The sequence below is a fragment of the Xenopus tropicalis genome, chromosome 1 (assembly GCF_000004195.4).
Source record: "Xenopus tropicalis strain Nigerian chromosome 1, UCB_Xtro_10.0, whole genome shotgun sequence".
In the NCBI taxonomy this organism is placed as follows: domain Eukaryota; kingdom Metazoa; phylum Chordata; class Amphibia; order Anura; family Pipidae; genus Xenopus; species Xenopus tropicalis.
Window position 1 is genome coordinate 29,838,432 of NC_030677.2, and position 16,241 is coordinate 29,854,672.

Genomic DNA, 16,241 nt, shown 5'->3' on the forward strand with positions numbered 1-16,241 from the left:
GTGGTTTTGGCACAATAGAACATGGCAAAAGATCTCCCAGATGTCATTGTGCGCAGGGTGACGCACCTGTGCAGCCATTGTTGCAATACAGCTCTCAGTGCCCCACTAGAGCATCGGATTTGTTCAATATAAGCCTCCCTTAAGACGGCCATACTCACACGATAATATTGTAAACCTCGTTTCACACAATATTTGGTGCATGTATGGCGGCTCGACGAGGTGACTGATATAGCAAAAGCCTGCGGATATCGGTCGACTCGTCAATCGGCCAGGTTAAAAGATTTTGATCAGGTGCCATTGAAGGTGCACAAGCAAAATCTACGTTCAGGGCTGACTCGGCAGAAGGAGGTAGAATTCCTGTTGTTTCTACGTCCATATCTGACGATTCAGCCCTGAGCGTCAGTGGAGGGTGGGAACGAACTTTCGTGCGGAATTGCTACGTGTATGGCCACCTTTAGAGCAGTGGCGTTTCTGGGGCTGCTGCCGCCCCCATCACCCGCTCTGCACTTACCTCTTCAGTGTTGGGCAGTGGCGGCATCACTAGTTCAGGGAGCGCCATTGTGCTCTCAGCAGAGCCAAATTTCTGTTTTAAAAAAGAGGAGGCTTTTTGCCACCCCTGGTGCCTGTCGCTCACTGCCGCCTGAGGCGAGGTTCTCACCTTTCCTAATAGCAGGAGCAGCTCTGCTTACAGACCTAGGAATTGGACCTGTCAATTTATAGTTAAACCCCTAGTGAGGCTTTATTCCCCTATGAAGGGGTTTGGGGCTTGGTCAAAAAAGCATCAAAGTTAAGATCTGGGGAAAGTTTCTGCATTGGTGGTTCATCCATTCTACTGTAAGTCCAAGACTATCTGGGACAGTAAATAGGTTTTGACCCCAAATCTCACCCTAATAGTCCTTCAAGCTGGGATTTTAGGTGTTAGGTTTATAGGGAGTAATTATTCTCCCCATATTTCACCCTAAATGCCCTAGTGCTGCCACCTGCTAAATATTTTACCTCACAATATAGAAAATAGATGCTTCATGCCAATGGAATGGAAGGGGGGGATCACAAACTTTTATATATGATGGAGACATCGATATTCTGAGGCAATTTGCAATTGTTTTTAATTTTTAATTTGTGGTATTTCACTTATGAGCTTTTTGTTTAGCAGCACTTCAGTTTGGACTTTCAGCAGCTATCTGCTGGTTGCTAGGGTCTTGTATACCTAAGCAACTAGGTGGTGGTTTGAATGAAAAACTTAAATATGAATAGGAGGCGGCCTGAATAGAAAGATATTGAATTAAAAGTAACAATAATAATACAATTGCAAGCTCTCAGAGCAATTGCTTTTTTGTTGTTGTTGTGGGCCAATTGCAAAGCTGCTAGGAATAGGACATTCCATAAAATACTTAAACAAAGGTAACAATATAGGAAGGGCGTTTTTTTAAGCCCCAATAGCAGTACAAACTCCACAGTTTGGAAAACATTGCTCTGGAGCCTTTCCCCGCTAATGGCGAGCATATACTGAAATCCCCAACCGGGACTTCCCAGTTGCTCCGGGTCTGTGTGACGTCAAGGAAATAGGCTATCCAACAGCGCGGAGAGCGCCCTCTGGCGATACACTGTCTGGCAGATACACCGTCTGGCACTGTATCGGGAACGAAGGAAGTTTGATCCTCTCTGGACGCCGTACAAATGCCACGGTTCCCATGGCGACGAAGACGTTTTTACTTAGGTGTATTCGGTAGCTGTGTGGGCTTCGTCTTTACATTGATTGACCCGGGCAGGAGCGATGGTGGGAGGGTGAGTATTGGATAATGGCAGGCTTTGCGCTGGGATAATAGGGCTCATATCCCTGTATAACTAAAGTAGAGTAGTTGTGTCAGGGGGCTGGGCTGTGTGAGAGTGTGGCTGTGTGAGAGTGGGGCTGTGTGTGTGAGAGTATGGCTGTGTGTGTGTGTGCATGGGAGTGCTTTGCCTCCCATGCACACACACACACAGGGCCCCTGGCAGTGCAGGAAGCCTGGGGCCCCTATGGCGTGTGGGGTAACTGTTCCCAGGCTGCCAGCCTGTAGCTCCTGTTATTGGGCTGCAGCCCCAGCTGGAGAGTAAGCATTCAAGGACAGCAGGTTGGACATCCTGATAAATATACTCATTAATATGCCCTTTGTGATAATACCCCCCCCCCCATTACAGGTTATCACTGTGGCCTGAAGCCCCAGGCAGTGTCTTTGCTCTTCTTTCACCCAAAACTGCCCTGATGGTGCCCAGTACCTGGAGCCGCTGGCAGGAGGGCCCTCAGCATTGAGCATTCCTACATTGGCACAGAATCACACTTCAGCTGTGGGCACAGGCTGCTGCTGTCACTATTGCCCTTGCAGAACACCATGGCTTTTTGGGGTTAAATCATTTGCAGCGCCTTCTTCCTGGCAACAGTAACTATCAGATGATTCCTATAGAGAGGGGTCTGTCAGACTGGTCTCACATATATCTGCAAGGCATCTCTATGGCTCCAGGCACACACAGTGACTACAGATCATACCAAACACTTGCACCTCTGAGTATGGGCTTGCATTGAAACTGGACAGGATTGGCATTTAAAACTAATTGGATCTGATTGCTTTACATGGAAATTGCTTACATGCATTGCTCGCAAAACAGAAATTATTTTTTTTGGGGGGTGGGGGGAGATAGGGACTGTATTGTCTCAGTTTTTTCCACTTTTTCCACTTTTTATCCCAATATGGGCATGCCTTGTTATGTTATGGCTCCTGATTTAAACCGTATGTGGGTTTTGTTCCAGAGGGAAAAAAGAGGGAATATGGTACCTGAAGGACAGAACACTATGAATGTGCCACAACATGGCTGCCTTGACTGGGAACACCCCCCGCTGTAGGCAGCATAGCACTCACTAGGGGGACTTTCTTGCCAAAATACTATTTTTTCCGTAACCTGAATACGTCCCTGTTAGCCTCCGTCTCCAGTGGGGTAACAGTTTTCACATGATAGTTGCTCATTATTGTTATTAGTACATGTTTTTGAATTGAAAGCTGTATCTGGCTGTGGCTCTCAGCATAATATAAAGTAATAAATATGCAGACAGGATGTATATATATATCATGAACTCTTTGGCCTGCCATGGAAACAAGAAGCACCAACATAAAAGGACATGATCTCTATTAAGCTGGCCATACACGTGGCGATCTGACGATGTTTCGTGCGACCGATGGTCATCGCCAGATCCGCCACACACAGTCAGGGCTGAAACAGCAGATAAGGAGGTAGAAACAATAGGATTTCTACCTCCTGCCGATTCAGCCCTGACGGCAGATTTTGGTCAGGCGCCTTCTATGGCGCCCAATCAAAATTTTCTAACCTGGCCGATCGGCGAGTCGTCCGATATCAGCAGCTTCCTGCGATGGCCAGCTTTATTCAGACACCACTTGTCTTGAAAGATGCAAAAACTTTTAGTGCCTTTGTGTAAATAAACAATTCTTTGTTTTTCTCTCCAGTAAAACAAAGGCATATGTTATTAGACATAAAGAATAAAAATAAGGAGGGATCCAGAGGGATGCAAATGGCATAGACCATACTGTATGAGGGGAGACTTTAGTCAGAATGAGGAAGAAGGAGAAGCAAAGATATCAAATGTTAGGCCCACCCTCAGTGATTATAATCACTTAAACCGATACTCTGAGCCTTTTCTTCTATTTGCTGAAGACTGCACCGGGCTGGGGTAGCACAACAGAAGCACCACATTACAATCTTACAATTACACATTATAATCTCACATTAAAATCTTCAACGCTTCTTGCATATTTTTGAACAAAAGCGGTTTTGCACTTCGACAGTAGTACCCCGGCTGGTACAGTTTTTAGCAAGCATATTTTTTGGTGAGTGCCTGAAGTGATGGTGCACAATTGCTCTCCTTAGTGCTCTTGTTCTCCCTGGGGTCAAAAAATACTCCTAATATTTTTAGGTATTAGCTTATGCACTTTATTTTAATTCTGCAATTTTCTTTTATTTCAGATTTTAGAATGTTCTAACTGAATAATGTCTTCATCGTTTAGAGGTGGGCTCAGGGCTACCAACCAAAGGACCAAAGCTACACCATCTGCTTCTGCCACGAGCTCTACAAATACAGCTAGTTCAGCCCGCCCAAGGCCAAGTGACAAGCTTAATCCTAAAACAATAGACCCAGTAGGTTCTTCTGGTTATTAAACTACATTCATATAAAATAATGTGGCTTATTTTATATTTGTATTTTAGAAATATAATGACATCTATGCTCTTGCATATATGTTTGTGTATAAGTAGTTTTCTAATTGTCTATCATGGTCACTAGAGTGCTTTTTTGCTCAATTTAATATTTCAGTTTTTAAGTATTTTAGGATCATATATGGCTGCTGCTTTGAGTATTTATTTTAGAATAATTAGAAATACCCTGTGTTTGTGGTATTGTAAATTGAATACTGAAATATTTGAGATTCTAGAATCAGGACATGTAACTCAGTACAATATTTCCTAGGAATAGGAACATTCATCCCTTGCAGTTTTAGTGAAAACTATGATTCCTTGTCCCCCAGGTTTAACATTTAGATCTGGTTAATAAAAAGGGAACTAATGTGAAAACTAAAATTAAACATAAGCTTTACTTCATGGAAACTTTCTAAATATGATCTTGTAAAAACGCTGCACCTTTTCTGAATTGATTAAATAATTTTTCACTTTTGCCCTCTCAGCAATCTCTCTTCATTCAGCAGTCAGATTTTAATGGACAGTTCGTGCTATTATATGATTGGTGTGAACTCTCTTTTACTTATATTGTATTAGCGCTAACTGTCTTCTAACATTACTGACTCTGACACATAGCTGCATGTAGAGAGACAGTTTGCTAAGAGAGGTATAATAAGGAGTTACTTGGTTTCTTCAGAAATGCATTTTGAATTGACCAAATGTAGAAATATGCATATTTCCATGAGATTACATTTCATTTTTCACTATAGTTTCCCCATTAATCCTTTACAATGAAGAACTTTTTGGCTTCTTTAAACCCTCCGCACCACATGCAAATGTTATATAACTATAGTGAATGTTTTATAAATCTGTTTCATAAACGATCTTTTATTAATATCTCAAAATTCTCATCTCAGTATTTTTCTTACTCATGCTGTGATATCTACAGCCGTACAAATTGATTCTATTGTTCTAGATTCTGCGTGTTGAAATAACCAACTGCTTGACATCATGTTGTTTGCAGAGGTATCCAAATAAAATAGCAGTTACACATGAAAAAGTAATTCATTACATATATATATATGCTTATTACTATGTAAGCCTTTAATATTTCCAATGTTCTGAATCTGTTCTCTTCCACATCAACTGTGAACTGTAATATTAAACCTTTTCTTTTTAGTTTGCAGAGCCTCGACGATCTCCATCTGCCTTTTCTGCTGTATATTCTAGAGGGGGGATTCCATGCAGGTAGATTCATAATTTTATCTGAAAGGACTTAACTTACTTGCATTTAGGACAGAGTGCCCACCACCTTTTAATGTTACAGTCCTTAAAGGAACAGTTCAGTGTATAAATGAAACTGGGTAAAATAGACAGAAATTTGTGCAAAATAAAATATATTTGTAATATAGTTAGTTAGGCAAAAATGTAATCTATACTGGCTGGAGTGGGCAAATGTCTAACATAATAGTCAGAACACTACTTCCTGCTTTCAGCTCTCTAACGTCTTACTTAGTCAGTGACTTTAGGGGGGGGGAGGTGGCCCATGGGACATAACTGTTCAGTTAGTTTGTGAGCACGCAGGTCAGATTTAAATGCAAACTTACTGAACAGTTATGTCCCATATGCCCCCCCCCCCCAGGTCACTGATTGGTTACTGACTGCTAACAGCTTAGAGAGCTGTAAAGGAGGAAGTAGTGTTCTGGCTATTATGTTAGACATCTGCCCACTCCAGCCTTTATAGATTGCATTTCTTTTTAATGGAGGAGTAGTTTCATAAACAGATAACAGAGGTCTGTAATGATAGTCTGCTGGTATTTTCCCAAGGCTGAATTCAATATGCAATACAGTTTCATTATTTTTATTGTTATTCACTGTAGATTTTTTTTTCTTTTTCTTTTTTTTTGTACAGACCTCTAATTTGGTATTATCAGCTAATTAAGTGATAGTGTCCTTCATCCTAGAATCTAGGCAAATTAATACTATAGGGTCTTGTGCACGAGCCATTTCAATATTTGACCTACAGGGCATCTGTACCATACAGTATGATAATCTTTTGCATTGTTCCTGTTGTTTCAGGCTGGTTCACGGCTCAGTAAAACACAATTTGCAATGGGAACGTCTTCCGGAAACCATTCCATTCGATCCTTTGCTCATTACCTTGGCTGAGGTAAATGGCATATCTTTCATTTTAAAATGTATTTCTGTCAAGTTAAATTTATGACTTGAGATTCATAGTAATATACATTTGATTGGACGCCTGACTGGTGGCCTCATTCAAAAAGGTTTCATTTAAATAATCTGGGAAAGGAAGAGTTTTTTTGTCATCAGTGGTGTAACATTACTCTCAGGATGATGCTATTCTGCCTTACCTACCCACTATACATTAATATTCTCCTGCTGTGTTGTGTTTAGTAGAGAGGTTACCTTTTCTGATACATTTTTATAATATGGCTCGGTACAAGCTGTAATAATACTAAATATGTTGTTGCTCTGGAGTATTTCATTTAATGTCCTACCTGGCAGTTTTCCTTTTTAGGTAATTCTTTTAAAGGCAATATAACACAATAGGAAGACTGTGACAGGCAATAAAAAAGGCTGTGACTAGACAGTCTGATGTAATGTTAGCTTAATAAAGACTTTATATACAAATGCCCTTCCCTAGCTCACTGATGTTCATTTTACTACTGACTCTGGTATTATATTAGGCAAATATAATACAGGTATGGGATCTGTTATACAGAATACCCGGGACCTAGGGTTTTCCCAATAAGGGATATTGCCATAATTTGGATCACTGCTCTCTCGGTCTACTAAGAAAATATTTCAACATGAAATAAACCCAAAAGCATTGTTTTGCCACCAATAAGGATTAATTATATCTTAGTTGGGATCAAGTACAGGTACTGTTTTATTATTACAGAGAAAAGGGAATCATTTAACCATTAAATAAACCCAATAGGGCTGTTCTGCCCCCAATAAGGGGTAATTATATCTTAGTTGGGATCAAGTACAGGTACTGTTTTATTATTACAGAGAAAAGGGAATCATTTAACCATTAAATAAACCCAATAGGGCTGTTTTGGGGTAATTATATCTTAGTTGGGATCAAGTACAAGGTACTGTTTTACTGAGAAAAGGGAAATCATTTTTGAAAAATGTAATTATTTGCTTAAAATTGAGTTTATGGGACATGGCCTTCCCATCATTTGGAGTTTTCTGGATAGTGGGTTTCCAGATAACAGATCCCATACCTGTAATGTAAATTTGGCTGCCTTAGTCTGTAATTGAGTTTGAACATCTTTAGCATATTTAGGACACAACTGTAGTCTGATATTTTAAACCCCTACGTTGTTGTTGTGTAGTCAGTACCCTAGTAACCATATAAATACTTACCAGAAACTTTAATTGTTTTAAAGGGTAATTTCAAGGTGAGTGTGACTTTTTGGGAAACTTATTTCCCAACATATTTTCCCAAATCATAGATTCAGTGCAGGGCTTAGCAATATGCAGATTTATTTTAAGTACTTTTTTAATAGTATTACACATTTGTCACACATTTAACTGCATAATACACGATTGATTGCTATTTAGCAGCAAACTGTTTTATATGGCTGCCACCAGCATGAATAAGTAAGAGGTTCATTGTTGTGTAATTATTTTGATGTGTTTCATAGCTGTAAAACTGGCAGCAGATTAATGAAGTTCTATGAGGATAATTTTATTTCTCTGCCAAAGATTTTCAGGTCTGATTATAGCGCACTTTTTATTTGTCATTGTTTGTCAAGATGTTCTGTATTAAATTAGCTTTGCATTGATTTCATTAATTGGATTTTAAAAGCCATCAATATGACAAGTGTTTTTGAACCAGAAAGCTCTGCGATATAATAAAAAAGAAAATCTCGAGAGCAACCAATCTGTATAGAAAGGGCTGAATAGAAAGCTGGTGAATTTTTCAGTGGTGAGCTCTCATTTCACATTTTGTTAAATCTGCCCAATAATGTCTACTGATACTCTGCACTACTGCTGTGCCCACAAATCTATGTCTTAGAACAGAGGTTGGCCAGCATATTTATCATGGAGGAATGCAAACATTTCTAACTGAATCATGGAGCTGTGCATGTGTTCCTTTCCATCATGAAGCTGTGGATGCATTCTATAACATCAGCTAGGCTTGGCCCACTGCTTGGCAACGCCTCCAAGTAAGCAAATCGGTCCTTTTGTGGCCATCTTTAGTCTGGATAAGTTTACTTGGCTATAGCTGCTAAGTAGCAGTGAAACAATATTGGCACCATACTAGAGTAATCAAAGATGATTTGCTGTGCAGTGATTATAAAGTATATCTGCATATACAGTATATGTGCTTACAGTAAAAAGTCTTGAAAATCTTCTTATTTTAGAGAAGTGGCCATGCTGCAGATTGAAAAGAGTAGAAATTTGAGGTGTACATTTGGTTAAACGAGAAGGAAAGTCATTTTGGAATTTTACTGCCTATAGATTCGCCACATTAGTGACACCTAGGACTAGTGTTTGAGCTGGCACTAATGTGTCGAATCTATTGGCCGTAAAATAAATAAAAATATTTATTCTGCAGAAAGCTTTTCCAGACCTGAGTAATCAGCCCTAGAAGCTCCCTCTGATAGCAGCTGCCATTTTCGCTTGGCCTTGGTAGCTTCCTGCTGCAGTTATAGCCATTGGAACTCAGATCACACATTCCTAAGGGTGGGGGAAGTGAGTTGTTAAGCATTCCTATGGGAAGGGGGCAGGAGAAGGGAGGGAAAGAGGAGAGAACTGAGCAGACTCGTGCCCCAAACCTGAAGGAGCCCTAAAAGAGAGGAAGTCTGATACTGAAGAACATGTTCCCAAAAAAGGAGAAAAGAAATCATGTGTTTCTTTTGATAGAGGACTCAGTGCAGCTTTTCTGTGAGTGCTTATGGCTGTATTTACATAGACCTTTCTGATAAAGCTTACTTAGTTTCTACCTTTCCTTCTACTTCAACTGACACTCTGCATTTTCCTGCAGGGACTTAAGGAAACAAGGCATCCCTACACTTTTGTTTCGCAAGAAGGATTTAAGGAGTTATTAATGGTCCCTGGAGCTAAAGAAAAAGTACTGCCGATTTTACCAAAAGTGACAGCTGCTCTTAAAGGAGCCTTGGTATGTATCCAACAACAGGCCTTTGCCCTTGCCTACCCCAATGCCTAATGGTCATATGTTTATTGAAATATTTACCATTAGCTAATTAGATTCTGCTTTCTAACAGGCACCTGATAAAGCATTTTTCGTATTGCTGTGGCATATTGCTGACAAGGTCTGCTGTTCTCTGACCGGAAGTAGAGACAGCCATTACAGGATATACTATTTTATTATTAAAATAGATAAAAAAGAAAAGAAATAATTAAAAAAAAATAGAATTGATTAAAAATGGACTACAAGGGAGATGGCTGCAGTTTCTGCATGACAGGTTTCTGAATATGGGATTGCAAAAGCTAAGAATTATGGGAAGGCCATCTTCCAATAAAGTCCATTTTATTCAAATAATTCACATTTTTAAAAATGATTTCCTTTTTCTCTGTAATAATAAAACAGAACCTTGTTGGGTTTAATTAATATTTAAATTATTTTTGTAGTAGACAAAGTATGGTGATCCAAATTACAGGGCCTTCCTGTAATTCGGAGCTTTCTGGATAACGGGTTTCCAGATAACTGATGCCATACCTGTATTTACCGCTTGGATAAATGTGTCTGTTCATTAAAATGTGTTTAACGTGTTTTACTTTTTAAAGCAGTCAAACTCCATTTTGTGCTGTGAAGTGTTAGAGCACATCAGCTCTAACATCTATCAAAACGTGAAACCCAGGGAAAATAATGATTATTTTCTTAAAATCCACACGGTGTGAGTTAGTGTTGTCTTCAGTAAACATAGAACCTGAGTATTGAAGCCTAAACCAAGCATGCTAACACAGAGTTGGGCGGGCCAAGTAAGAGAACATGGAAGCAAAGATCTGCTGTATCAATGTGTCAGGTTATTATGTAAAATCACATTTCCTCCTACATTTGTCTTTTGCTGCTAGGCGCACTCGGATGGCAGTGTGTTTGAAAGAGGCTTGAATGCGTTGGTACAGTTAAGCGCGATTGTTGGGCCATCACTGAATATTCACCTGAAGCAGCTTCTTACCAGCGTATGTATAAATGCTCCTAGCCGTGTTTAGTTAACTGCTCACCATTCTTAGTCCAGCATCCATCAGGACTGGTTTGTAGAGTGCGTTGATCTCACATGCGGTGCAGTTTCTAAAGAAAGATTCTATGTACTATCCAGTTTGGTTAATAGCACATGGGGCATTTTCCCGCTGGCAGAGATCACCTGAAACCCACCCAGCAGTGACAAATGATTGCTGAGATGTCAAAATGAAGACAAAGCTAAAAAAAAAAGGACACAAATCTGACTCATAAACCTGTTATAAGGATATGGCAGTGACACAATTATACAGTGCTGTTTAAATACATTCATTTTCTTGTCCGATAGATTTCTAAAAGGTTGATGGAGAAAACTTATAAAGAACAGATCACTGCTGCGCTGCAGGAACTGGAACAGTATGGAGGGAAGGTCTGTAAGCTGCATTATTTATTGTCTGCTTTTCAGTGGTGTGTTGTATCTTCCATAATATAGTTGTACCATTAGTCAATATCTCTAAAAATTGTTGCAAGAAGTAGTAAAACTATCGTAACGCAAACAAATTTGGTTGTTGGCTGCCACTGAGTGATCAGGCTGCCATGTTGGGCAGATGTTTTATTAGACATGAGTGATGCGAGTGGGTGCAGGTATAGAGTCAGTGCAAATAGCAGATCCAGAGGGTAAATGGCTGCAAAGGAAAGGTGGCAATTTCTTAATGCAGTCTTAACTCTCACCCCACTCAAAAACTGACCGTTATTTACAGGCAGTAGGATTTTTTTTTCATTTATGTGTCAAAATTCTATAGAACACAGGCAACAGATGTAGCTTTCATTTTAAAAGTGTAGATGGTGATGTTTTTAATTACAGTGACTTAGTGGTTAGCAATTCTGCCTTGCAGCGCTGGGGCCCTGACTTCTCTTCTGGCCAGCGCAATATCTGCAACTGTGTTATCCCCATGTTGGGATCCCTCAGGGTACTCATGTTTCCCCTCACTCCAAATACACACAAGCTCCTTATAAAACTGACCATAGCTTGTGGGTATGTGATAGGGACCTTTAGACTGTAAGCTCCATTGGGGCAGTGACTGCTAAATAATCTCTGTAAGGCGCTGTGTAATTATCAGCACTATTTAAGAAACAAAATACAAAAGTGAATACTTTCCAAAAAGAAGGACTAATATCTGATACCTAGACCTTTAGCCCACACCCAGCCATAGCAAGTTGTCTGAACATACTCCATACTGGGACTGTTTCAATATACACAGCTACAAAGGTGTTATATCAGATGTATGAAATATTATACAGTGGATTTGTTGCTTAAACTGTGAAATCTTTTAAATATGTTTATGAGAATGTCTAAATAGTGTTGTTTATATCATAACTAACACTAATACTACATTTGACCCTCTTGTTTCCCCATATTACTCATTTGCTCTCTTTTCTTTTCTGAAGGAAAGCCTTGGAATAATTAAATCAAAAATCCCAACGTACTGTTCCACCTGTAGCTGAAGATTCTATGGATTCTAGAACATTTGGACATGATGAAATGTTAAATACTTTAGACCAATTGTGTTGAGCCGTTTTCATCAGATTTGCTTGCTCCATGCTGCAAATGACATGACTACATCATGAAAATCTGTAGTTATGAGAGTGACCTCCATATTATTTTAATTTGATGTGAATAACTGAAAAAATAAAATTAATATTTTTCACTACTGGTTCTTAGTTTTAACTTTTTTAGTTATTTATTTATTTTTGGATTGCAAATTCTGGTCTGGTAAATTTGTAAAGATTAAAAAGATACACTTATCCTAACCACAGAATGTACAACATAGTATGAACTCACAATCCATTAGAAACACACCCAAGAGATCTAATCCAGTCCATCAGTCAGCTGGCTCTTTCCATTTTAAATGAAATTTCTGTTACAAATGTATTTTGACGCGTGATACTTGTCACAATTACAGAGTGCAAACGGTGCCAGTGGTTTGCTATAATGGTGGGATAGTGATTTTTAGTAGACGTAAGGTACGGAGTTCCAAATTACAGAAAGGCCCCTTATCTGGAAAACCCTAGGTCCTGAGTAACAGGTAACAGGTCCCATACCTGTATATATAGCACAATATAGGGTTCTTGGTTAAGCATGATGAATATTTTTGGTTGAGTGCAGCATTCTGTATTATTGTTCCAGTTTGAATGTTGTATTACTGTGCCTCCACAGGTTGATATATAGCTGAGACAGTCACTCTACCCCTCATGTGCAACACTTCAGCTGGGACCAGTACACCCCCCAATCCCCACCGCCACCCACAGCTTGTGCAACAAATTCGCCGGCAGAGAGATTCAGCGTGTCCAGTGCCCCCACACCGTTGCACCCTAGGCACGTGCCTTTAGCTAGTCCAGTGTGAGCCTTTATTCTGCTGAAAAATAAACTTGCCTTGTTGAGGGCATTGGGGCACAGCCTTTTCAGAGCAGGTTCAGTTATAAGAGTGGATTGATTATCTTTCATTATCTACCAACAGTTTCTTCTGCAACATCCAAACACGGGGATATTTTCTGTTCTCTTTTGCATAATTTAAGCATTTATATTATTTTATCTCCAACTTCTTGGAACTTTATTCCTCATTTTAACAGCTGTGAATAAACGTGACTCGTTTGGAATGACTTAGTGGCTGGGTGCTTATGCACCTGTATGTACTGGCGGGTCTTTAATTATCATTTCCACTAATTACAAAGGATGTGTGGATACCTTTAGCCCTATAATGTGTATTTGTATTATGTTACACGTGCTTTTTAGCAGCTATTTTTGCAATGTTGTGTTGCTTTTTTATTTTATTACTTGTGTTGTAATGCCATAATTACGCATCCCGTTGCCAGACTAATCCTAGGTTTTTCCTGTCTTCTTATACTGCGCCTGATGTTTCCCATAATGCAGTGGGCAGCTCTGTTTTTTACATGGAGTGGTTACAAGCAACAAATTAGTTTTGAGAATAACCTTATTAGCGCTTAGATTTGGAGCAGAGAATTTAATTTGTGCCCTATTTTTAGGCAAATATATTAAACTCAGTACCCACATGAATTCAAAGTGCGCACTTATAGATTTTTCCCCCACTTCCTAAGAGATATGTTATTTGACTACTTTTAAATACATGTTTCTTTATCATAAATTTGCTACCGATGGATAAACTAAAGTTTTTTTTTTTGTTATTTGATAAAGAACTGAGTTTCTAGGTGCTGCCAACTTCTCTCGATATGCAGCACACATCTCTGACAATGACAGCATCAGTTTTACAGGAGCAATTTCTAAACTGTCAATCATTGGACTTGGATTGGACAGAAATTACACCTTGACAAAAGTCTGATACCAAGGATTGTCAAGAAGATTGAGGCAAGCAGTGCGGGCTAAAATGGTCAGCATCTTTAATCTGTGGCTGAAACAGCTTAATTTTATGCTTTACATATCATTTTCAACCCATTTTATTCCCTTTATACTCTCTAAGTAACAATTTTGTTTCTTCTCAGTCTTTATCATTAGAAAATAGTCTTTCACTATCCTATGTTGTTTGGGGATTTGGCTGGGTTGCTGGGGCTTAGTTGGATTAATTACCTTACTTTGGAATTAATAGGAATTAAATTAAGTAGTGTATAGCTAAGAGTTGTGTTTGCAACTGCACAATTCATTAATGATGCTAGCAAATAATGTGCAATGTAGTGTGACGGCAATTACTAATACTTGTGACGGAGCAGCAAATTCGGAAGGCAAACTAGATTAGTAAGAGAATGGGAAATAACTGTGATGTGGGGCTCTCCTTGTAGAAGAAGGAAAGGTTAAATCACAGGGGGGTGCCAAATGTTAGGCAGAAGCTCTGCACTTACCCATTATCAATATATATAGGGCATTAAGATTTTCTGTGCATTAAGCTACCAAGAACCACCCCCTCTAAACAAAACAGGGATATATATATATATATTGCAAGATATACAAGCTGGCCAACTAATTTAAAGTCACCCCCGGTCTGGCCAGTCCTACACTCTTATCTGATTCATTAAGAATTCTACTGCTTCAATATATCAATTTAACAAATTGACCGAGTTTTTACCTGCAAAACTCTACTTCATTTTTCACCCAACATTTTCAGTGGTTCTACAAACTCTCCAAAAAATTTTAAAAAGTCGAATTGAAAACAAAAATGCATACATTTTGCCTAGACAACTCCCACTGATGTTTTTTTTCAGTTCAAATAAACTTTTACCAAACTCAAATGTTTGCTTATTTATTAAAACATTTCAATGTAAAAGAAACTCAATCGAATGAAACCATGAAAAAAACCGAAACCCCGAACTCGTATTCTACCTATCATTTACAACTGGTTTACGAACTTTCAAAAACTTTGAAAAACTAGAATTAAAAAAAACACATAAATGATGCCTAGGCAACTCCCATCGACTTCTACAGCAACTCACAAGCTTTTAGGTGCTGAAGTTCTATGTTTAAGTTCTTTGGATTTTTTGCGCTTAATAAACATAATTGATATTTGGGAGTTTTTGTGCCAAATTTGCATTTGAGCAGTAATAAATCACCCCATAGTCTCTTTACAACTCGACCAAACCTTTAAATAATATATTTCTATGTGAAGCAAGTCTGCAGGGAAGGCTATTGAGTAGAGTCGTTGCCAGGGATATCTGTTATACTTGACTCAGTATATTGTAGTACAGGTATGGGATCCCTTATCCGGAAACCCATTATCCAGAAAGTTCCGAATTATGGAAAGGTCTTCACCCATAGACTCCGTTATAAGCAAATAATTCTAATTTTTAAAAATGATTTCCTTTTTCTCTGTAATAATAAAACAGTACCTTGTACTTGATCCCAACTAAGATATAATTACCCCTTATTGGGGGCAGAACAGCCCTATTGGGTTTATTTAATGGTTAAATGATTCCCTTTTCTCTGTAATAATAAAACAGTACCTGTACTTGATCCCAACTAAGATATAATTACCCCTTATTGGGGGCAGAACAGCCCTATTGGGTTTATTTATTGGTTAAATGATTCCCTTTTCTCTGTAATAATAAAACAGTACCTGTACTTGATCCCAACTAAGATATAATTACCCCTTATTGGGGGCAGAACAGCCCTATTGGGTTTATTTAATGGTTAAATGATTCCCTTTTCTCTGTAATAATAAAACACGACCTGTACTTGATCCCAACTAAGATAAATAATCCTTATTGGAGGCAAAACAATCCTATTGGGTTTATTCAATATTTAAATGATTTTTGGCAGACTTAAGTTATGAAGATCCAAATTACAGAAAGATCCCTTTTCCGGAAAACCCCAGATCCCGAGCATTCTGGATAATAGGTCCCATACCTGTACAACAGTTCAATTACAGGGAACCATGCAATAAAAAGGTCATTGTGATATGTGCCGTTGCTGTGTAATGTGAATCAAACGTTATAATACAAATTTGTTAAATGACAGCTTTGCGCATCTTTTCCAGGACAAAATGTTCCTATAAACGTGCCCTAAACAGCCTTCAGCTTCATGATTTATGCCTCCAGTGCCTCCATTTGTTCAGAAGTTCAAACAGGAATTGCCTTTTAAACAAATATACTGCAGTGTTTTAAAGGATAACGCATTGAAGCCAAATCTTGCCAAGGTAAGTATTATTCATAGTGTAATCAGATTGCTTTGGAGCCTTGTCCTGTCATAACGTACGACTGGGTTCCCTACAGAAAAGCAATGCTTATTAAAGATCTTAGGATACTTTTATGTTCTCTAAAGTCCCATAAAGGGACACGAGGATGTGGCACTTCCCGTATCCCAATTTGCATGAGTAAGATG

At 38.8% G+C, this 16,241-nt stretch overlaps 1 protein-coding gene across 3 annotated transcripts; it reads left to right on the forward strand.

Annotated features, from left to right (window-relative positions):
* Nucleotides 1-1,610: 1,610 nt before the first annotated feature.
* On the forward strand, nucleotides 1,611-12,108 carry pacrgl (parkin coregulated like). 3 transcript variants are annotated; one of them, XM_012958004.1, is made up of 8 exons: nucleotides 1,616-1,785; nucleotides 4,012-4,182; nucleotides 5,399-5,466; nucleotides 6,298-6,388; nucleotides 9,242-9,376; nucleotides 10,294-10,401; nucleotides 10,746-10,826; nucleotides 11,846-12,108. In XM_012958004.1, exons 2-8 carry the CDS (start codon nucleotides 4,036-4,038, stop codon nucleotides 11,900-11,902), a joined length of 687 nt encoding a protein of 228 aa, XP_012813458.1. In that variant the 5' UTR covers nucleotides 1,616-1,785; nucleotides 4,012-4,035; the 3' UTR covers nucleotides 11,903-12,108.
* The last annotated feature ends 4,133 nt before the right edge of the window (nucleotides 12,109-16,241 follow it).